Source organism: Heterodontus francisci, chromosome 26 (genome assembly GCF_036365525.1).
Source record: "Heterodontus francisci isolate sHetFra1 chromosome 26, sHetFra1.hap1, whole genome shotgun sequence".
NCBI classification, from domain to species: Eukaryota; Metazoa; Chordata; class Chondrichthyes; order Heterodontiformes; family Heterodontidae; genus Heterodontus; species Heterodontus francisci.
In genome coordinates this window covers 16,845,563-16,870,018 of record NC_090396.1, presented here as the reverse complement: position 1 = coordinate 16,870,018, position 24,456 = coordinate 16,845,563, and the positions used below count along the sequence as shown (strand labels likewise).

At 47.1% G+C, this 24,456-nt stretch overlaps 1 protein-coding gene across 1 annotated transcript in view; it reads right to left on the bottom strand.

Moving 5' to 3' along the window:
* Positions 1-24,456, bottom strand: part of LOC137384200 (growth factor receptor-bound protein 2) — a 188,679-nt gene that overhangs the window by 17,730 nt on the left and 146,493 nt on the right. Inside the window, exon 3 of the mRNA XM_068057855.1 lies at positions 915-1,037. Coding sequence (XP_067913956.1) covers positions 915-1,037 — 123 coding nt within the window. The remainder of the gene's footprint in view (positions 1-914; positions 1,038-24,456) is intronic.

Genomic DNA, 24,456 nt, shown 5'->3' with positions numbered 1-24,456 from the left:
TTTCATCCATCATGCCTGTGCCAGGCTCCTGACAATTAACTTAAATCTGTGACTCTGTAAAAGGGGCTTCAGGCATTTCAGTTGTTTCTTGATGCCGTGGCATCCTTTTGGAATCCCAATCTGGAAGGAGCAGCAAAAGTAGAGCATGCATGAGGAACTCTTGCCCGCCTGAGAGTTGAGAGAACAACAGACCTGAAGCTCATTCAGGAACAGTATACAGGGAGGCCTCACTTCTCTCAAGAGCCTGTAAGGGTTACATCACACCTAGTAGGAAGAGCTGAAACCGACCGCCATCGCCCAAGTAAAATCCAAACTCTACCTATTTCAGATCGCATCACGCAGTGGGGGAAGGAGTGCCCTGTATGTTGAGCCCACGCACATGGATCACACCCTTGTAATAGACTGTACAGCAATTGAGATAACCTGTCAGAATGAAAGCACTGGGACAATGGCTCAATTATCTCACCGAAAGGCATAAAAATGTTTTTACAGGGCATAACAGAGTAGATGCTGAGAGGTTGCTTTCCCTGGCTGGAGAGTCTCGAACACAGTGTCACAGTCTCAGGATAAGGGGTCGGCCATTTAGGACTGAGATGAGGAGAAATTTCTCCACTCAGTGTGTTGCGAATCTTTGGAATTCTCTACCTCAGAGGGCCATGGGTGTTCAGTCAGTCATTCAGTATATTCAAGGCCAAAAGCGAGACACTTTTGGGCACTAAGGGAATTTCAAGGGCTATTATGTAGATGAAGTGATGTAGAGGTGCAGTCATGATCTTATTGAATGACAAAGCAGGCTCAAGAGGCCGAGTGGTCTACTCCTGCTCCTATTATTCAAGTTCTTAGATGACTGCTCCTTTGGGGTGGGGGGGGGGAAAGTCTCACTTCTTGGACACTTGGTGCCTGCTGATACTCACTTGACTGAGAGAGAGAAGTCGCCAGGGGCACTTTCACTTTCCCGTATGAGGAAGGCTCCGTCGTGCCTCTGTTTGCTGAGCAGCTCCTCCGCCTTCGCTCTGGAGATTTTCCCAAAGAACCACCTGTAAAAACGAAATGGAGGGAAGTCACTCAGGAGCCCAGTGGTAAACGCCACGCTGGGAGGTGTATGTACTATCACACGTCTCACACCAAAATGATCACTACTCATATTTATGCTGCACCTTTAAAGAAGGAAAACATCCCAAGGTGCTTCAGAGGTGCAATTAAGAGACAAAAATTGTCACCGAGCCATTAGGATAGGTGACCAAAAGCTTGGTCAAAGAGGAAGGTTTTAAGGAGCAAAAGTGGAGAGGGAGGTAGAGGGATTTAGATAGAGAACTGCAGTGCTGAGGGGCCAGACAGTTGAAGGCACGGCCTCCAATTTTACAGCAATGGAAATCCGGGAGGCCAAAACTGGGAGTGTGCAGAGATCACGGAGGGTTGTAGGAGTTTACAGAGATGGTGAGGTCATGAAGGGAGTTGAACAAGAGGATGCGAATTTTAAATTTGAGCAATTTGGGGAAGGGGAGCCAATGTAGTTCAGGGGGCACAGGATTGATGGGTGAACGGGACTTGGTGCGAGTTTGGGCATCGGCAGCAGAGTTTTGGATGAGCAAAAGTTTATGGAGGAAGGAAAATGGGAGGTCAGCCAGGAGAGTACTGGAATAGTGAAGTCTAGAGGTAACAAAGGCATGGACGAGCGTTTCAGCAAATGAGCTGAGGAAAGAAAGTTTACTGGACTCAGCCCACCCTGCTTTCAGTGATCACACCCACCTTCTAACCACACCCCTCAATCCTCCCAAAAACAGATTCAATTGTCTCTGTTGGCACAATCTGTTTCACTGTCCTAGCTTGATAATTTTTTTTCCACAACATTCACCCCTCAGATGAAGGAGTTCCCTGATTCCCTTCGTCAATCTAGCTTCCTTGTTTTTAATTCGTGTCCTTGGGATTTGAACCCTTTGTCACAGAAATCAAAATGCCAGGGCAGGTTTTGTCAATTCCCCTCAACCTGGACATTAGTTGTTCTCACCTCATTGGTCTCTTCTTCAGGCCCAGCATGGTCTATCAACATGATATACCAGCCTTCATATACAGTGCTGGAACTGCTGTAGAACTAGACAGCTATTGCCATACATCTTGAATGTTTGGCAGCTACACCTCCCGACGAAGAGTGAGTTTGAGGCAGTGATCTATTGAGTGCTGCTGCCATCTTCTCAGGTACCTGAACTCTGCAGTAAACGGCTCCACATGATCTGTCCCAGCCGTTGTCCAGGCTGGGCTGTGCAGTCAACAAGCATAACACTTTCCCCACAGGAAGGGAAACCAGAGAGCAAGAGTAGCCCAGGGCTGTACTTCCTCAATGTCGACAATAATTGGCCCAGGACTAGTCACAGCTCACCTATTCACTGTGGGAGGCCGAGCCAGGAGGAAGGAAACTCTTTTCACTGAACTAATCAAACAGTGTAGAATAATTAACAGATATTCTTTCACCCCACGGAGAGTATGGGGCAAAACAGCAGAACTAACGACTGATTAAATCCTCAACTGTGAAGCAACTGACATCAGAACAAAGCATGACTCCTCAATCTAAATGTCTGTCCAATAGGACCAGGAATTGTACAAGTTATAACTGAAGGTTTCCTCCTGCCTACGACAGCACTGTAGCTAAAAATACACACTTTCCAACTTCTGAAGAATCCTTGTGTGATGGAGTCAAACAAGCTATATTTAACGAGCTGATTTGTTTCATTGGCAGTCACTCTCACTTCCCCCATAGTAGGTTACTGGGAACCTATGCCAGAAGCTTGCCAAGCGCGTCTACCCTGAGGCACAGTGTGGCTTTCGTGCAGAGAGATCGACCGTCGACATACTGTTCTCCCTTAGTCAGATACAGGAGAAATGCCGCGAACAACAGATGCCCCTCCACATTGCTTTCATTGATCTCACCAAAGCCTTTGACCTGTTCATCAGACGTGGTCTCTTCAGACTACTAGAAAAGATTGGATGTCCACCGAAGCTACTAGGTATCATCACCTCATTCCATGACAATATGAAAGGCACAATTCAACATGGTGGCTCCTCATCAGACCCCTTTCCTATCCTGAGTGGTGTGAAACAGGGATATGTTCTCGCACCCACACTTTTTGGGATTTTCTTCTCCCTGCTGCTTTCACATGTGTTCAAGTCCTCTGAAGAAGGAATTTTCCTCCATACAAGATGAGGTGGCAGGTTGTTCAACCTTGCCCGTCTAAGAGCGAAGTCCAAAGTACGGAAAGTCCTCATCAGGGAACTCCTCTTTGCTGACGATGCTGCTTTAACATCTCACACTGAACAGTGCCTGCAGAGTCTCATCGACAGGTTTGCGGCTGCCTGCAATGAATTTGGACTAACCATCAGCCTCAAGAAAACGAACATCATGGGGCAGGACGTCAGAAATGCTCCATCCATCAATATTGGCGACCACGCTCTGGAAGTGGTTCAAGAGTTCACCTACCTAGGCTCAACTATCACCAGTAACCTGTCTCTAGATGCAGAAATCAACAAGCGTATGGGAAAGGCTTCCACTGCTATGTCCAGACTGGCCAAGAGAGTGTGGGAAAATGGCGTACTGACACAGAACACAAAGGTCCGAGTGTATCAAGCTTGTGTCCTCAGTACCTTGCTCTATGGCAGCGAGGCCTGGACAACGTATGTCAAACAAGAGCGACGTCTCAATTCATTCCATCTTCGCTGCCTCCGGAGAATACTTGGCATCAGGTGGCAGGACCGTATCTCCAACACAGAAGTCCTCGAGGCGGCCAACATCCCCAGCTTGTACACACTACTGAGTCAGCAGCGCTCGAGATGGCTTGGCCATGTGAGCCGCATGGAAGATGGCAGGATCCCCAAAGACACATTGTACAGCGAGCTCGCCACTGGTATCAGACCCACCGGCCGTCCATGTCTCCGCTATAAAGACGTCTGCAAACGCGACACGAAATCCTGTGACATTGATCACAAGTCGTGGGAGTCAGTTGCCAACGTTCGCCAGAGCTGGCGGGCAGCCATAAAGGCGGGGCTAAAATGTGGCGAGTCAAAGAGACTTAGTAGTTGGCAGGAAAAAAGACAGAGGCGCAAGGGGAGAGCCAACTGTGTAACAGCCCCGACAAACAAATTTCTCTGCAGCACCTGTGGAAGAGCCTGTCACTCTCGAATTGGCCTTTATAGCCACTCCAGGCACTGCTCCACACACCACTGACCACCTCCAGGCGCTTACCCATTGTCTCTCGAGACAAGGAGGCCAAAGAAATGACAGTAGCAATCTTCCTTCTAAGCTGCACGGGTGTGCGGCCGCGCAACAATTGGGAAAGTGCCGCACAGGGAACAAACAGGCCACACACAAGAAACATTCCCTTCATGATTGCGCATGCCAGGCCACGCAATCTTAAAGGGACCATGCAGTGTAACAAGCCTGCCATCCGCAGCAAACAGATGTTAGAGGGAACACGGGCAGATCCGCACACTCCATTTTATTGAGAGCCATTATTTAAACATGTGCACCTACCTGAAGGAAGACTTTGCATTGATATAACACCTTTCACCACCTCAGGCCATCCCAAAGTGCTTTACAGCCAATTAACTAACTCTGAAGTGCAAGTGCAGTCATGGTTGTAACGTCGGAGCCTTGGTAGCCAATTTGCACACAGCAAGATCCCACAAACAGCAATGTGATCAATGACCAGATTTATTTTTTAGATGTTGTTGCTTGAGTGATAAATTTTGTCCAAGACATTGGAGAGATCTCTCCTCCTCTAATAGTGCCCAGAGCACTGACAGTGAGGGGAAGACACTGCAAAAGAGACCCTGAAAATGAGAACTAACTCTCGAGTAAGAAACAGTCAGCAGCTGATCACACACACTCCAACACTGAGAAGGAAGTTGATGAGAGGTTAATTTGTGTCCTTTAAAAGGAGATGGAGCTGGGTTTGTGCAGTTCGGTTGAAGGTTAGAGAGATATTAAGATCACTGTTTGAGTATTTTTATTCATGAAGTTGGGAAGTGAATGAATGTTTAAGTAGGGGATCCGTGACTGGTGTAGAGCGACCAGCTGATCAAACACGCTCCAGAGTGTATTATAACGATTTGCACCACCGCCACCACCATCCCACCCACACCAGTCACGGATCCCCTACTCAAACACTCATTCACTTCCCCAAACTCGTGAATAAAAACACTCAGTGATCTTAATATCTTGCTAACCTTCAACCGAACTGCACAAACCCAGCTCCATCTCCTTTTAAAGGACACAAATTAACCTCTCATCAACTTCCTTCTCAGTGTGATCAGCTGCTGACTGTTTCTTACTCAAGACTTAGTTCTCATTTTCAGGGTCTCTTTTGTAGTGTCTTCCCCTCACTGTCAATGCTCTGGGCACACTGTGCACTATAAGAGCAGTAAAACATTAACTGCAACTGAGAGAACTGGTTACTTATTTTACAGATATCCATGTGATGAGAGAGGTTGAACTTAAAAAAAAAACTTTAGATGCCAACAGAACCTGACAATATGAATTCAAACATTTTCTGTAAATAACGCAAGACCAGTGAGACAAGAAGCACCGGGGTGGGAATGTGAGAAGGGGCGGTAGCAGTGCACACACCATCTCACCGCTGCCCAGCAAGGTCATCCACTTCCTGAGCCCTGGTTAAGTGGTAGCACTCTCATCTCAGACGCATAAGCTTGAGAATTTGCCCTGGGGGTCAGGTTGAAGGGACCTCAGCCTTTTTCTGCCCCTTCCAGTTCCCGGCTGTTCAATCCATTCGCCACCTCTTTGTAAAAAGGGTTAGTGCAGCTGCACTGTTCAATCTCCCCACTGTGAAGTGTCTCCCCGCCTCCTTTTTCCAGCTGTGACAAAACTTCTGCCCAAAATATTAACCTGTATTTTCTATTCCAGATGCTGATGGGCATGCTGTGTACTTCCAGTTTTTAAACTTAAGATAAGACAATGAACACCATACACTTTAAAGGTAACATTCTGGATACAGAAATGGGAGATGAAATGGGGCAAATGGGATTAACCAGCAAGGACAAAAAAGGGTAGTACTGATGAAAGAATCATTGGCAGCTCAAAAAGAACATTCGCCAAATTCAAACATGAACTCTACTGCCCCAAATGTCCTCTCAGTTAAAAATGTATCTTCACCCATAAAAAAGGGAATGCTAACCCTTTGTTTTGAGTCTAGAATTCAAAAGCAAGCCTTGACTGGGATTGGAGTTGGCGTATTGTGTAAAGTTTTGGAGATCCCATTACAAGAATGTTACCAGGGATGAAGGGTTACAGTTATGGAGAGACAGTTGGGTTTTTTAAATGGAATGGAGCAGGTTTAGGGTTGGCTTGATAAAGGTCTTAGAGATTAAGAAGGATGATGATAGGGTAAATGGTCATCGATCGTTTCCACCGGTCAGTGCAATGGTAACTTTCTCACACTATAACAGTGACTACATTTCAAAAGTACTTTATTGGCTGTAAGGAGCTTTGGGATGTCCTGAGGTTCTGAAAGGCTAGTCTATTTCACGAGAGGTCACAAATTTGAGATAGTCACAATTTAGGGCGGCACAGTGGCGCAGTGGTTAGCACCGCAGCCTCACAGCTCCAGCGACCCGGGTTCAATTCTGGGTACTGCCTGTGTGGAGTTTGCAGGTTCTCCCTGTGTCTGCGTGGGTTTTCTCCGGGTGCTCCGGTTTCCTCCCACATGCCAAAAGACTTGCAGGTTGATAGGTAAATTGGCCATTAGCAATTGCCCCTAGTATAGGTAGGTGGTAGGGAAATATAGGGACAGGAGGGGATGAGGTAGGAATATGGAATTAGTGTAGGATTAGTATAAATGGGTGGTTGATGGTCGGCACAGACTCGGTGGGCCGAAGGGCCTGTTTCAGTGCTGTATCTCTAAAATCTAAAACTAATTAGAACTGAAGGGGAAGCTAGAACAAACTTGTTCACAGAATAGGTAATTACTGAGGATTCTCTACATCCCTTGAAGAAGCAAAGTTCACGAGTCCTTGTAAGAGGCAATAACTTGAAAAAGAGCAAAATTAAGTGATCCAGGAGAATGAGGAGAGGGATTAGACTCGGTGGCACATGGAGAAAAAAAATACATGCACAGACTTAATGAGCTGAATGGCCTGCTCCTGTGCTGGAACATTCCAAGAAAGATCAAGCTGAGCAAAACTCACCATATATAGAACATCCAGCACTAATAACGTGAAAAGCTATCAAACTGCTGTGGCAATGTTCTACAGGAGGCTGCATCGTTATACCATGCAATGCAGAGTACTGTCCAGATGGTAAATTACAGCTGTGTAACTTGCTGCAGTCCTTTAAGGATACAAGGTGTCATTGCTCAGTGAGAGGCTAATTGCTTCAACAACTTTTATTTATATAGTGCCAAGAACATATTAAAACGTCCCAAGGCTTTTCACAGGATCAGTATAAAATATGACACTGAACCACATAAGGAGATATTAGGCCAGATGACCGAAAGCTTGGTCAAAGAGGGAGGTTTTAAGTACAGTATTAAAGGAAGAGAGAGGCAGAGAGGCTTGGGGAGGGAATTCCAGAGCTCAGGGCCTAGGCAACTGAAGGCACAGCCACCAATATTAGAGCAATTAAAATTAGGGATGCTCAAGAGTCCAGAATGAGATGAGTGCAGATATCTTGGAGGTTTGTGGGCTGGAGGAAATTACAGAGATAGGGAAGGGTTAGGCCATGGAGGAGTTTGAAAACAACTGAGAAGGTTAAAATCAAGAAGCTGCTTGACCAGGAGCCAATGTAGGTCAGCAAGCAAGGGGGGATGGGGAATGGGACTTGGTGCCAGTTAAGACACGGCAGCAGTTTTGGATGGCCTCAAGTTTACGGAGGGTAGTATGTGAGAGACCAGCCAGGAATGCATTGGAATAGTCAAGCAGTGGAGGAGCTGAAACAGGTGCAAAGTCAGGTGATATTACGGAGGTGAAAATAGGCACTTTCAGTGATGGTGCAGATATGTGGTCATAGCTTATCGCAGGGCTAAATATGACACCAAAGATGCTAACAATCTGGTTTAGTCTAAGACAGTGCCAGGGAAAAGGATGGAGTCAATAGCTAGGGAACAGAGTTTGGAGCAGGGACCGAAGACAACGGCTTGAGTCTCTCCAATATTTAACTGGAGGAAATTTCTTGTCATTCAGTACTGGATGTCAGATAAGCAGTCTGATAATTTTACCACAGTGGAGGAGTTGATAGAGCAGTGGTGAGGTAGAGCAGGGTGTCATCACGCTGTGCTTTCGGATGATGTCAAGACAGATCCCCGGGGTAATGAGGGTTCAAAGCGGCTCTTGGTTAAAAAAAACTCTTCACGCACAACTGCTAAGACCAGTGAGGGCATTGTGTTTGGGGGGATGGGAATGCTCCTCTGTAAAGACTAACTCTTCCCCCCCCCCCCCACCCCAACCCTGCCTCACCCACCCCAATGTATTTTTTAAAAAACATGTCAGTACATGAAGTGCAACAACACCACAGCTCCAGTTACAGAGAATTTACCGCACAGGAGCAGCCCAATTGGTCCAACAGGTCCATACCAGCATTTATGTTCCAGCTCAGCCTCCTCCCACTCCTCTTTATCTAACCCTATCGACATATGCCTCTATTCCTTTCTCCTATGTGTGTTTATTTAGCTTCCCCTTAAATGCATCTGTGCTATCTGCCTCAACTACTTTGTGGTACCAAATTCCACATTCTAAGCATTCGAGTAAAGACATTTCTCCAGAAATCCTATTGGATTGATCAGTAACCATTTTACATATATATGGTTTCTAGTTTTGGTCTCCCTCAAGTGGAAACATCTCTATGTCTATCTACCCTGTCAAACCCCTTCACAATTTTAAAGACCTATCAGGTCATCCCTCAAACATCTCTTTTTTTTTAAAATAAAAAGAGGGGCCCTGCCTTTTCCATCCTTCCTGATAGCTGTAACTTCTCATCCTTATATCCTTTTCATAATCTAAAGACCAGAACTGTTCACAGTAATCGTAGCGTGGTCTAACCAAGGTTGAAATCATTGACTGTCTCCGCTTCGACCCCATCGTAGGCAGCGAGTTCCAGGTCATTACCACTCACTGCATAAAAAATTTCTTCCTCACATTCCCCCTGCAGCTCTTGTCCAAAACATTCAATCTGTGTCCCCTAGTCCTTGTACAATCAGTTAATGGGAACAGTTTTTCCTTGTCTAACTTATCTAAGCCCGCCATAATCTTGTACATTTCTACTAAATCTCCCCTCAATCTCCTTTGTTCTTAAGAGAACAACCCCTGTTTTTCCAACTTAACCTCGTAACTAAAATCCCCCATTCCTGGAACCATTCCGATAAATCTCCTCTGCCTCCTCTCAAAGACTCTCACAGCCTTCCCGAGTGTGGTGACCAGAACTGGATGCAATACTCCAGTTGGGGCCTAACCAGAGCTTTATAAAGGTTCAGCATAACTTCCCTGCTTTTGTACACAATGCCTCTATTTATGAAGCCCAAAATTCCATATATTTTACTCACCACTCTCTCAATATGTCCTGCCATCTTCAAAGATTAATGTCCATGCACCCCGTTTCTGCACATTCTTTAGAACTGTGCCATTGAGTCTATATTGCCTCTCCCTATTCTTTCGACCAAAATGCATCACCTCACACTTGTCTGTATTGAATTCCATCTGCCATCTCTCTGCCCATTCTGCTAGTCTATCTATGTCCTATTACAGGCGGTTCATATCATGCTCATTGTTTGCCACACCTCCACGTTTGGTGCCATCGGCAAATTTTGAGATTCTATTCTGCATTCCAAGATTCAAGTCATTTTTATGTAACAAAAAAAGCAGTGGTCCCAGCACCGACCTATGGGGAACACCACTCTAACATTCTCCAGTCTGAAAAGCAACCATTTACCATGACTCGCTGTTTTCTGTCCTTAAGCCATTTCTTTTTAATCCAATTGGACACGGACCCTCCCAATCCATGAGCCTCAATTTTGTTAACCAGCCTTTTATGTGGTACCTTATGTGCAGCCTCACAGCTCCAGCGACCCGGGTTCAATTCTGGGTACTGCCTGTGTGGAGTTTGCAAGTTCTCCCTGTGTCTACGTGGGTTTCCTCCGGGTGCTCCGGTTTCCTCCCACAAGCCAAAAGACTTGCAGGTTGGTAGGTAAATTGGCCATTATAAATTGTCTCTAGTATAGGTAGGTGGTAGGGAAATATAGGGACAGGTGGGGACGTGGTAGGAATATGGGATTAGTGTAGGATTAGTATAAATGGGTGGTTGATGGTCGGCACAGACTCGGTGGGCCGAAGGGCCTGTTTCAGTGCTGTATCTCTAAACTAAACTAAACTAACTAAACCTTATCAAACACTTCCTTAAAATCCATATAGACAATATTCACCGCATTCCCTTCATCAGCCTTCTCTGTTACTTCATCAAAAATTTCAATTAGTTTAGTCAAGCATGATCTACGTTTTACAAATCCATGCTGGCTATCCTTAATTAACTTGAACCTCTTCAAGTGTCTGTTGATTCTTTCCCTGATTATTGTTTCTAAAACTTTACTCAGCACTGATGTTAAACTGGCCTGTAATTGCTAGGACTGTCCTTACACCATTCTTGAATATGGTGTCACATTGGCCACTCTCAAATCCTGTCACCTCCCCCATATCCAGGGAGAATCGGAAAATTATGGCAAGCCTTTCCTCTATCGCCATCCCCACTTCCTTTAGCAACCTGGGATGCAAGCCATCCGGACCAGATGACCCAAGCCTTTTTTTAGTACCTCCCCCCTCAATTTTTACCCTGTCCATTGCCTCTACTCTCTACACTTCTACCGATATTTTGTCAGATTTCACTTCCTTAGTGAACAGTTCTATACAAGTTTAGATATTGATAGCTTCTCTGCTTTTCAATGCTATCTCTCTAGAAATGAACCTATACTTTACTGAATTTTTTATGACCTTAACTGCGCTGCTTTTTGTGATTTGTGTATCGTACCCCTTTTAGACTCTTATTTTCCAAGGATTATGTGACCTCCTTATTGTTTGTACCAGATGCACCACCTCACAATAATCTTGAAGTTCATTAACACACACATTCTGCAAATTTGTTAAAGTTGATGTCAGAGTTATATTGTGTCCGTAGGGTAATTAATGACAATGCTGGATTCAACTGGGCCGGTGCAAAATGTCACACATCTGATGCACTTTTCGGGCTATACTGTGGTATATGATTTGATGATTGTGTCAGGATATGGCTCTCAAGTGTGCCTACAAAGTGGCAAGAACACCAAACAAATGCCAGCAATCCTCTTGCTCGATTACATGGTTCACATCATTCAATATCTTCAAGTGGACTTTTTTTTTTAAAAAGAGGGGAACAGGTGACCAGGTAACTTATGCCCAGGTACAAACCTGTGTACTTGAACACAACTGTGAGTGACCCAGGTAACTTACTCCCAGGCCTCCACCTGTTGCACATTAGTATCAAGCTCCCTTGGAAACACAGTAAAACTTCCCTGTACCCTCCACTCACAACATGCCCCAACACTGAATTAACAGCACCTACTGGATAAGCATGAACTTTTCCAACTTCACTCAGCACCTATTCTCATGTCCTTTGCGAGATTGCCAGATTAGTGCAATTAGTCCTGAATTCAATTCAGTTCATTTCAGTTGAGTACTGTGGACTGGATTGAGATAAACAGGTTGACCACGTGGACTCATTATTGGTAGCAGAAAGAGGGGAGGGCAAGGGGGCGGCAAAGAGGGGGGGCCGGGAAAGAGGTTGGGAGGGGGGGGGGGGGGCCGGAGAAGTCAGAGGGTGGAGAGAGAAGGCAAGACCTATATTCTATTCATCTAGGATAGAAACTAATCTAGATCTCTAGTGAAATGATGGCTTATATGGAGCGACTGTCACTGAGACCTTGCAGTTCAAAACCTTCTAACTACCATCACAGCTGAGATCTTTGCCCTTGGCACGTGTGACAACCTCGGCATCAAGCTCTGCCCCACTCCTTCATGATACTGGAGTGTTTCACATGTTGCACATTACACCCATGGAAGTGGCTGCTTGCTCGAGCAGAGGTTACAATGAACACAGAGATCATGTCTCAGAATGAAGGTGGAACCTGATGAACGTAACACAATGCCAGCACAGGATACGAGAGCAATGAAGGCCCAGGCTTGGCTCCATTGATGATGCAGTGTCAGTCCAGGAAGGAATCATCTACTTCCTGTGTTTTTGGATTGTTTGCACAGAGAAGAATTAAAAACCATTATGGTGACTGCAAGCCCAACAATTTATATTTATATAGCACCTTTAATGTAATAAAATGTCCTAAGGCTCTACACAGGAGCTTTATAATGCAAAATTAGACACAGCGACATAAGGAGATATTAAGGCCAGATGGTCAAAAAGGTAGTTTTTAAGGAGTGTCTTAAAGGAGGAAAGCAAGGTGGAGAGGCAGAGAGGTGTAGGGAGGGAATTCCAGAGCTTAGGCCCCAGGCAGCTGAAGGCACAGTCACCAATGGTGAAGCAATTAAAATTGGGGATGCTCAAGAGGCCAGAATTAGATGAACATAGATATCTCAGAGGGTTGTGGGGCTGGAGTGGATTACAGAGATAGGGAGGAGGGAGGCCATGGAGGGATTTGAAAACAAGGATGAGAATTTTAAGGTGTTACTTGACTCAGAGCCAATGTAGGTCAGCAAGCACAGCGGTGATAGGTGATTGGGACTTGGCATGAATAAGGACATGGGCAGTAGAGTTCTGAATTACCTCAAGTTTACAAAGGGCAGAATGTCAGAGGCCAGCCAAGACTTTGTTGGCAGTTAAGTCTAGAGGTAACAAAGGTATGAATGAGGGTTTCAGCAGCAGATGAGCTGAGGCAGTGACAAAGTTGGGCGATGTTAGAGGTGGAAACAGATGCTTAGTGTTGACACAGATATGTGGTCAGAAGCTCATCTTGGCATTAAATATACCAAGGTTGCAAACAGTCTCGTTTAGTCTCAGACAGTTGCCAGGGAGAGGAATGGAGTCAGTAGCTAGGGAACAGAGTTTGGAGCTCAACACAGGAACATGCAATCAGTTTAGCTCAGTGCTACGCTCGGCCAGAGGAGGGAGCTGAGGTGAATGACTGATCTCAGTAAAATTGCATCTCTCCTGACACACTCCATTCCCGAGGCCCGACTCTATATTCTTCACCATGGGAGAATCTAACTGTCTTGTGTTTAAAAACAGCTGCTTGAAAAACCTGCACATCCTTTCAGTCTCTCGTCACACTGGGCCTGATGCTGCAGGTTGTCACTGACAGGCTCCTGCCTGAACATACACCAGTTTACAGCGAATGAACACATGGCTTCCAGAAACACCAACCACACCCTCACCCTGGTTGATTCTTCATGCTTGATTGTTCTTAAAAATGGATTTGTTATAAAAATGTACATGTGGCATCAATCTCAGACCCTTCTCCCCCAACCCATACATTTCTGAAAACTACAATTAGGCAAACAGAAGTCTACAGAATTAAACCATTATTCTTGACTGAAATTAACAGTTAACCATCTAAATGAGAACACTGTTCTGAAGTGTGTTGCCACCAGCGAAGACTTAACAAGCGAAGGCACACTGGAGTGTCCTGGTGAAGCTTATTGCATACCACTGATCTCTAGAAACATCCAAAATGGATTTGACGTCACAATTCCTTGTCTGTTGAGTCCTTAAACTTTACATAACATTGTGCATTTACATAGCACCTTTAATGTAGCAAAATGTTCCAAGCACTTTACAGGAGCATTATCAGAGAAAAACTGATACCGAGCTAAAGCTCAGTCGAAGAGGTAGGTTTTAAGGAGGAAAGAACAGGAGTTGGGGGTGTGATGGGGGGCAGGGGGGAGCCGCGGTTAGGGGGGGGGGGGGGGGGGGGAGAGGGGGAAAGAGGGAAGGAGCCCCGGGGAAGGGAGTGGGATGGAGGAGAAGGGGGAGGTGTGTTCGGAGGGTGGAGAGAGGGAAGGGCAGAGTGTGGGGGGGGCAAGTGGGGTTTTAGGGAATGAATTCCAAAGCTTTTGGTATAGGCTGAAGGCACAGCTGCCAATGGCTGGGCAAAGGAAATGGTGATGCACAAGAGGCCAGAACTGTAGGAATGTCGAGATCTCAGAGGTTTGTAGGACTGGCGGAGCCTCAGGGAGGGAGTAGAGTGGTGAAAATACAGACTGATCAGTTCAATGCTATTGCCCATCTCTTTGGCTCCACTACAGACATCAGGAGACTTTCTTCATTGGGAAATGAATTGGGAACCTCCACGCACTGGCAAGGCCTGCACTGGATTAGTTTCTTACAGTACAGTCCCACTACTTTCTACAGTAGCAGTGGTCTGACAAGCACTGCTTTCTCACAGCACTATTTTCTCCTCATTCCTTCAAAGAGACAAATGCAACAGTATAGAAAAAAAACAAAAAAAGCCACCAACACTGGGACACAAAATTTAAGATGTTAAAACATTATAGGGAGGAAAACAGGGTGAAATCAAAATCTGCTCAAATCCACTATAAAGGGTGATAACCTGCCTAGCCCAAGTAATACAGGAAGCAATGACTGAGCAACACCTTAATCAGGGCCAGTCAGCACGGGATTGCAAGTTGCAGGTCTCCCTTGACCAAGCAGAAGAACTGTGCCTGGAAATATGGAGAATAGATAAAGAAAATGCTGTTGATGTGGTTTTGAGAAGCATTCAAGCATTATGGGAAGAATAACGGTGCATTCAATTTAAGAGGAATGCGGATCTGCAATCAGAAAGCAAAGAGTAGGGGCTAAAGGGAAACTTCATTGACTGGAAATGAGGCGAGTTGTGTTTCAGAGGTCTGTGGTGGGGCTACTGTTAAAAGCCAGATGACCTCATTTAGGAATTATCATTCCATGATCAACTAGTTTTCATATGCAAATTGATCTGCCTAACTTTTCCACCCACTGCCAGCATAATGCTGGGAGCAGGGGAGATGGTAGTGTACTGGTAGTGTCACTGAACTAGTAATTCAGAAGCCCAGGCTAATGCCACAGGGACATGGGTTCAAATCCCACCACAGCAGCTGGTGGAATTTAATTTGAATTAATTAATTCAATTAGTTAATAAAAATCTGGAATTGAAAGCTACTTTCAGTAATGATGCCATGAAACTATCGATGTCATAAAAACCCCTCTGGTTCACTAATGCCCTTTAGGAAAGGAAATTTGCTGTCCTTACCTGGTCTGGCCTACATGTGACTCCAGACCATTGGCTCTTAACTGCCCTATGAAATGGCACTCAGTTGTCAAGGGCAAATCAGGGATGGGTAAGAAACCAGCACCACCCACATCCCATGGAAAAATAATAAATAATCCAGCCCATCCTAATTCCCAGCCCCTCAGCCTAACCATTCAGGAGTTGTAGCAACACAACTGACCTGTTCAGAGTGACCACTATCTGTCAATAAGGCAGCTCTCCCCCATCTCTCTAATGCAGGCTTATCTCTACTCTGATCCATTACCTAAATCACACAGCAATCAAGTTAAACCCGTGGGCCCAGCCAGGCAAAGCTCAACCTAATTGAAATGTACTCAAGTACTGTATGAGCTTCTTGTACCACAGCAGATTGTGAGGAGTATCTCAGGACCAACACTCTTCCTCACTCAATTCTTCCTTCCCATTCCAATTTAACCAACCTCCACAGGGATTAGTCCTCCAATACCTTAGCGCAGCCACTCTTCATGACCCTAGATAATGTCAGCAGATTATCAGGATACAGGGGCCATCAGGGCATGGCCCTACCCTGCCCATGCTGGGCTCTCAACTCCCAGGCTCTCCAATAATCCAGTCAATGGCTAAGATAAGCTTGAGCCATGGTGATTGCCAGGTCTTGAGGCCAAGGCAATGCCCAGCTTAGCTGAGACGATATATCCCAGTAGAGATAGGGGAGTAAGACTGGTCTTTTCCAATCGCTACAGCTCAGCATCATGAAGAGGTGCCCGGTCATTTAGAAAGAAAAGGAATTGCATTTCTACAGTGTCTTTCCCTACCTTGGGTCATCCCAAAGTGCTTCACAACCAATGAAGTACTTTTCCATAGGGACTCTAAGATTGCTGGCACAGTTCTGGAATCTGAACCAAAATCCAATAATGAAAGTTTAGCTTTCATAATAAAACCCCATATCATATCCATCACAAAGACTACACACTTCCACTTCTGTAACATTGCTCATCTCTGCCCAAACACTGCTGAAACCCTTATCTATGCCTTTGTTAACTCCAGACTAGACTATTCCAGTGCTGTCCTGGCTGGTCTCTCACCATCACTCTATGTAAACTTAAGTTCATCTAAAACACTGCTGCCCATATCCTAACTTGCATCAACTTCCATTCATCCGTCAAACCTCTGCTTGCTAAACTAATTTGGCTCTCAATCCAGCAATACCTTGATTTTAAAATTCTCATTCTAATGTTCAAATCTCTCTCAGGTTTCACTGCTCCCTACCTATAACCTTCTCCAGGCCTACAACCCTGCAAGATCTCTGCACCCCTCCAATTCTGGCCTTTTTAATTTTACCTTCAACCATCTGGGCCTAAAGCTCTAGAATTCCTTCCCCAACACTTTCTGCCTCTCAACCCATCTCTTCTCCTTTAACATGCTCCTTAAAATCGACCCACTTGACTCAGCTTTTGGTCACCTGTCCTAATGCATCCTCCTTTGGTTTGGTGTCACTGTTGTTGCAATCCTGCTTCGCCTTGATGCATGCACAGCCTAGGTTTTCTTTTAGACACCAAGCTTAAACCGTTGCCTGGTTTTCATCAGAACCGAAGTTGTTTGGTTCCGATACGAATAAACTGCAGCTCTGACACCAACACACTATCAGATTGTAAAGAAAAGCAAGAAAACCACTTTTCACAGTTGTGTTTTCCAGCAGGCATCAGTCGTGCCCGATATTTGCCATCCTGGTAGAGATTACCCAACCCAACCAGGCACAGACGCGCTAATGGTACGCAACAGAGACCGCTGTACGAAAAGGGGAGAAATGTAATCTTCCCTGGGTAGGGGGGTGGGGGGGGGTGGTGGTATCTGAAGGCACTGACACTTGCACTTCCACAGAACACCAATAGCTTTGCCCTAGTGGCCAGTCATCATGTGATTTTAGATTCATGAGCGTGAAAAGCATCACAACCAAACCTGATACTATCCTCACCCCATGGTTGCACAGCCACACTTTCCAGCAGATGTCAGAGGGTAACAATCACAAGCAACACCCCTGGTTGACTTACCCACCTTTTCCCAAGATCAACTCCACTTCTCCATTGCCTGTGACCAATTAACTCAAAACCTTCTTGTGTGTCTGATTCAGCCTGCCAGCTTTATCTACCAGGCTATTGGCAGCAATTACACTTGATTTTGCTGATACAGCGTCATGGAATCTGCGGGATCCTGGGGAACATTTGTGGGCTGTCCTCTGAACAGATGACTTGTTGAATGTTCTGTGAGGTGCACAGACCCTGATTGAATTTTGCAACAGACTGTCTTAACAGAAATTGAAACAAAAACTTCATGTTTATGGGGGAACTAAAACTGGTTGGAAGCAAATAAAAAGGAGACAGAGCCATCCAAGCTCAGATGGCAAGAAGGCGCAATTTACAGGCAGGTTAAAGAAAGAGAAACTGGATCTAGGAGTGGTTTCTGTTATTTAGAGGAACTGATTAACCAGACCCGGCCATACAGTGCACAGGGCTGTCACTGAAGGGCACAGATAAAGGTAATCTGGTGGATCCATGCTATCAAGCTGGTCGTGAGCAGAACTGAGAAGGTTCTGGAGAAGTACGCATTTTTTTGGTGAAGACTGAGCCTGTAGAGTTTGGGATAAAAGTGGAACTGCTGTCAGTTGGGACTTGGTGGCTGCATCTTGAAGACAGGATCTGGAGATCTACTTGAGGAATTTCAGAATTTTGAAGAACTGAGAGACTGCATTTTGGTGCCATACGTGCTGAGTGGACTGCCCAATAAATCCGTGAGATTCATCTCTGTTGGATCTGATAGTGAATGTGAATGGGTAATTATTAATATCTTGACTGTGATTTGTCTGGTATTTCATGTTGAATTTATGTTGATTTTGGTTTGATTGTTGAAGTAAGTTATAAAAGTGAAACCTTGTCCATTTTTTTTAAAACTTGGGTCGTTCAGTAAATTCGGTTCTTTTGGTTTGTTGGTCTCCACGGGATCATAACCAGCCTGAAACCACTGATTTCAGTGGTACAGAGCAGCAGAATTGGTATCACATAGGAAGAGTCAGTAATCCCAGGTTCAGTCCAATTCAGATCTGTGCATAACCTCCTGACTGAAAGTCAGAGTACCTCACAAATTAAAGACATCCAGAAACAGACGCAAAAGAAATATCAGTCACAGCTCCTTGTAAATTATAGTTTAAAAGGGTCCTTAAGGCAATAGTTTGGCAAGAGTGAAGCAAATGGAGGTCCTGATTGATTGGCAGTGTCAGACTGCCTGTTGGATTGCAGCCCAGTGACACAAGAGGAGTTTCCTCAGCTATATCAGGACGATGAAAGTGATCCAACATCACTTCAGCATTATACATTCACCTCGGTCAGAAACAGAACAGCATGCAGTAACGGAGTCTCTAATACACCATACACTACTCTCAAGGAGGCTGTCAGTCACCTGCTGTTGAGAAACATGTAACAATACCACAATCCTGTATGAACACGGATTTCACCGCAAGCTGCCAACACGCCAATTATTCTCTCTCCCCACCTACTCTCCAAATAAGTCCATAGTTACTCAAAATTAAAAAGGAAAAGTCCAGTACTCACGCACTTTACCAACAGCTTCACTAAATGCTATACAGTATGAAAAATTAGCCATCAAAGTTCAGCACAAATACAAAGGAATTCTGTAATTTCCTTGTTCGGTTAGCTTGTTAGAGAGGGTGGAGAGCGGGCCGAGGGGCGGAGAGGGGGAGGGAGGAAGGAGGGGCGGAGAGGGGGAGGGGCGGAGAGGGGGAGGGAGGGAGGGGGGGAGAGGGAGGAGGGGGGAGGGAGGGGGGAGGGGGGGAGGGAGGGGGGAGGGGGGGGAGGAGGGGAGGGAGGGGGGGGAGGGAGGGGGGGGGGAGGGGGGGGAGGGAGGGGGGGGGGAGGGGGGGAGGGAGGGGGGGGGAGGGAGGGGGGGGGAGGGGGGGAGGGAGGGGGGGAGAGGGGGAGGGAGGGTGGGGAGAGGGGGAGGGAGGGGGGGGAGAGGGGGAGGGAGGGGGGGGAGAGGGGGAGGGAGGGGGGAGAGGGGGAGGGAGGGGCGGAGAGTGGAGGGAGGGGGCGGATGAGGAGGAGGGAGGGGCGGAGAGGAGGAGGGAGGGGGCGGAGAGGGGGAGGGAGGGGCGGAGAGGGGGAGGAGGGGGCGGAGAGGGGGAGGGAGGGGGCGGAGAGGGGGAGGGAGGGGGCGGAGAGGGGGAGGGAGGGGGCGGAGAGGGGGAGGGAGGGGGGCGGAGAGGGGGAGGGAGGGGGCGGAGAGGGGGAGGGAGGGGGCGGAGAGGGGGAGGGAGGGGACGGAGAGGGGGAGGGAAGGGGACGAGAGGGGGAGGGAGGGGGCGGAGAGGGGGAGGGAGGGGGCGGAGAGGGGGAGGGAGGGGGCGGAGAGGGGGAGGGAGGGGGCGGAGAGGGGGAGGGAGGGGGCGGAGAGGGGGAGGGAGGGGGCGGAGAGGGGGAGGGAGGGGGCGGAGAGGGGGAGGGAGGGGGCGGAGAGGGGGAGGGAGGGGGCGGAGAGGGGGAGGGAGGGGGAGGGAGGGGGCGGAGAGAGGAGAGGAGGGGCGGAGAGAGGAGAGGAGGGGCGGAGAGAGGAGAGGAGGGGCGGAGAGAGGAGAGGAGGGGCGGAGAGAGGAGAGGAGGGGCGGAGAGAGGAGAGGAGGGGCGGAGAGAGGAGAGGAGGGGCGGAGAGAGGAGAGGAGGGGCGGAGAGAGGAGAGGAGGGGCGGAGAGAGGAGAGGAGGGGCGGAGAGAGGAGAGGAGGGGCGGAGAGAGGAGAGGAGGGGCGGAGAGAGGAGAGGAGGGGCGGAGAGAGGAGAGGAGGGGCGGAGAGAGGAGAGGAGGGGCGGAGAGAGGAGAGGAGGGGCGGAGAGAGGAGAGGAGGGGCGGAGAGAGGAGAGGAGGGGCGGAGAGAGGAGAGGAGGGGGGGACACAGAGAGGAGAGGAGGGGGGGGACACAGAGAGGAGAGGAGGGGGGGACACAGAGAGGAGAGGAGGGGGGGACACAGAGAGGAGAGGAGGGGGGGACACAGAGAGGAGAGGAGGGGGGGACACAGAGAGGAGAGGAGGGGGGGACACAGAGAGGAGAGGAGGGGGGGACACAGAGAGGAGAGGAGGGGGGGACACAGAGAGGAGAGGAGGGGGGGACACAGAGAGGAGAGGAGGGGGGGGACACAGAGAGGAGAGGAGGGGGGGACACAGAGAGGAGAGGAGGGGGGGACACAGAGAGGAGAGGAGGGGGGGACACAGAGAGGAGAGGAGGGGGGGACACAGAGAGGAGAGGAGGTGGGGACACAGAGAGGAGAGGAGGTGGGGACACAGAGAGGAGAGGAGGTGGGGACACAGAGAGGAGAGGAGGTGGGGACACAGAGAGGAGAGGAGGTGGGGACACAGAGAGGAGAGGAGGTGGGGACACAGAGAGGAGAGGAGGTGGGGACACAGAGAGGAGAGGAGGTGGGGACACAGAGAGGAGAGGAGGTGGGGACACAGAGAGGAGAGGAGAGGAGGTGGGGACACAGAGAGGAGAGGAGAGGAGGTGGGGACACAGAGAGGAGAGGAGAGGAGGTGGGGACACAGAGAGGAGAGGAGGTGGGGACACAGAGAGGAGAGGAGGTGGGGACACAGAGAGGAGAGGAGGTGGGGACACAGAGAGGAGAGGAGGTGGGGACACAGAGAGGAGAGGAGGTGGGGACACAGAGAGGAGAGGAGGTGGGGACACAGAGAGGAGAGGAGGTGGGGACACAGAGAGGAGAGGAGGTGGGGACACAGAGAGGAGAGGAGGTGGGGACACAGAGAGGAGAGGAGGTGGGGACACAGAGAGGAGAGGAGGTGGGGACACAGAGAGGAGAGGAGGTGGGGACACAGAGAGGAGAGCAGGTGGGGACACAGAGAGGAGAGCAGGTGGGGACACAGAGAGGAGAGCAGGTGGGGACACAGAGAGGAGAGCAGGTGGGGACACAGAGAGGAGAGGAGGTGGGGACACAGAGAGGAGAGGAGGTGGGGACACAGAGAGGAGAGGAGGTGGGGACACAGAGAGGAGAGGAGGTGGGGACACAGAGAGGAGAGGAGGTGGGGACACAGAGAGGAGAGGAGGTGGGGACACAGAGAGCGAAGATGAAAGAGAGCGGGAAAAACAGAGTGGGAAATGCAGGTAAAGAGATGGAGATAGAGTGTCAGGGAGAAAAATCAAGATCACTCCTGACAAATGGATATCTATCCGGAATACTCTGCATTGCTACAAGCGTGCGGGCAGACAGTGACTACTTCTGCAAGCAAATAAATACCAGGTATTACACTAAATCAGTGTCCAACATAGTGGTGAGAAATTAAGTCAATAAATTAATCTTTTCATTTAAAGCTCCTTCACAAAAATGCACATTTGTTGTTCAGATTAAGATAAATTTTGAATGCCTTTGTCTTTCTTAAATTGTCTCCCCCCCCCCATATAAGGCAAAAATTGTAATGTGCCCCCCCCCCATGCGAAAAGGTTGGACAACCCTGGTCTAAACCTCACTTGCAGCCTGTGTCCTCCTCACAACTTGCATTCCCACCTCTCTTTGCATCATCAGCAAACTTTGATATATTACTCTGTCTCTTCGTCTAAGTCATTAATAGGGTTTGTAAATAGTCGAGGCCCCAGCACTGATCCTTGCGGCACTCCACTAGTTAAAGCCTGCCAACTTGAAAATGGCCCATTTATCCTTACTCTCTTTGTATATGTTAACCATTCCTCCATGTTAGTGTATTACCCCAAATCCATGAGCCCTTATCTTGCATAACAACCTTTTGTGTGTCACATTATCAAATGCCTTTTGGAAATCCAAGTATACTATATCTATTAGCTCCCCTTTATCTACCCTACTGGTTACATCGTCAAAAAACTAACATTTATCAAACACCATTTCCTTTTCGTAAAACCCTATTTTCTCTGTCTGATCATAATATGATTTGCTAAGTGCATTGTTAAGACTTCCTTAATAACAGATTCCAGCATTTTTCCGACGACTGATTTTAGGCTAACTGGCTTGTAATTCTCAGTTTTCTTTTTCCTTGAACAGCAGTCTTACATTTGTTAACCTCCAATCTGCATGGACTGTTCTCGAACCTAGGGGATTTTGGAAAATCATAACTAGTGCCTGCAGCTACCTCATTTGGAACCCTAGGATGTAGGCTTGGGAAATTGTTAGCTTTTAGTCCCTCTAGTTTCTCTGATACATTTTCTCTGCTGATATTAATTACTCTACATTCCTCACTCTGATTAGCCTCTTGGTTAGTCTTTATTTCTGGTATGCAATTTGATTCTTCTACTGTGAAGACAGACACTATTTATTCAACATCTCTGCCATTTCCTCATTCCCCATGATAATTTCTCCTGTCTCTGCCTCTAAGGGACCAACATTTACTTGTGCTCCTTTTTTTTTTAATAATACATGCAAAAGCGCACCATCTTTTTTATATTTATATTCCTGGCTAGTTTACTCGCATTCTATCCTTCCCCTTTTTATTAACCTTTTGGTCACCCTTGGCTGGCTTCTGAAACTCACTCAATCCTCAGGCTTATTACCATTCTTCACAACATTATAAGCCTCTTCTTTTAATCGAATACTATCCTCAACTTGCCTAGTAAGCCAAGGATAGATCTTACTTGCTGAGTTTTTTTTAAACGGAGTCTATTTTTGTTCATCATTTTGAATTATTTCTTTAAATGTTTCCCACTGTTTTATTTGCTGCCATACCTTTTAGTCAATTAACCCAAACAGCCTTAGCCAGTTCTCCCCTCATACCTATGTAATTGACTTTGCTTATGTTTAAGGTTTTTTGTTTTGGACTGGAGTATGTCGCTTTCAAATTTAATATGGAATTCATTTGTATTATAATCACTTTTTCCCCCAGAGGATCTTTTACTAATTAAACCTGCCTCCCTTAGCCAATACTAGAGCTATAATAGCTTGATCCCTAGTTGGTTCCACAATACGTTGGCCCAGGATACTGCCGCAATCTTCATGATCTTTAGCGCAAACTTGTCACAAAGTTAGAGGTGTACCACAATGAGCACCTCATGACAACGGGAGCTCCGAGCGCAAAGACAAGTGCTCTGCTGCGATCTGCAGTGTCTATGGACCAACTATGGTCCATTATGCAATTGCCGGGTCTACAGTCGGCTCAAGGAACTCACTGCAGTGCTTAAATGGGAGTGATCTAAGCATGTGAGGTGGCACTATTCTGGATGGTTTCCTCACAAAGGCAATACAGCACTGCTGCCCAGCCAGTGCCAGAACATGAAAGACACCCATGCTGAACGGATTGGCTTCTCATTATCTATGTCACAGTTTGACTATGATATCCATCAATATATAGCAATTCCTTCGCTGTTGCTTGGTCAAAATCCTAGAACTCCCTATCAGCACTGACTGTACCTACACCACATGGACTGCAGCAGTTCAAAGCTGCGACCCACCACCACCTTATCAAGGGCAATGATTGCTGGCCTTGCTAACAATGCCCACATCCCAGGAATGAGTAAAAAAAAAAGTTACACAGAACACCAAAACCACCAGGACACAGCATGGCGCAGACTACTAGACTGATCCCTGGATGGTTAGGCCAACGTTGGTGCTGCTCACTGTTAAACCTCACAAAGAAAAAGCAATATCTAAATCAAATGAACAAGATCTCAAAAGATCCAAGGGTGAGATGTGTAACATCAGCTACATGTTAATGACCAATCAGGCCTCAGTTAACGAGGAACTTAATGCTGAAGCTGAATGAACAATTTTACATACTGGGCTGCAGCTGACACTGTGAACTTGGGGTACAAAAGACACCATTGTTGGTTTGACAACACTGCAGAGATGGACACGTTACTCCACAAGAAGCAGAAAGCACCTGCAAATATCTTGGCTCATCAAACTATGGCACACAAGGACCTGTTCACATTAGCTGAGGTAAATGCAAGACCAACAGTCAGATAGAAAGCTAGAAAAATAGTTCCGAAGAAGGGTCACTGACCCGAAACGTTAACTCTGCTTCTCTTTCCACAGATGCTGCCAGACCTGCTGAGTGATTCCAGCATTTCATGTTTTTGTTTCAGATTTCCAGCATCCGCAGTATTTTGCTTTTATTATAGAAAAATAAACTGTTTGCTAACCCTAATGCACTCAAAATTCCACAATGCTC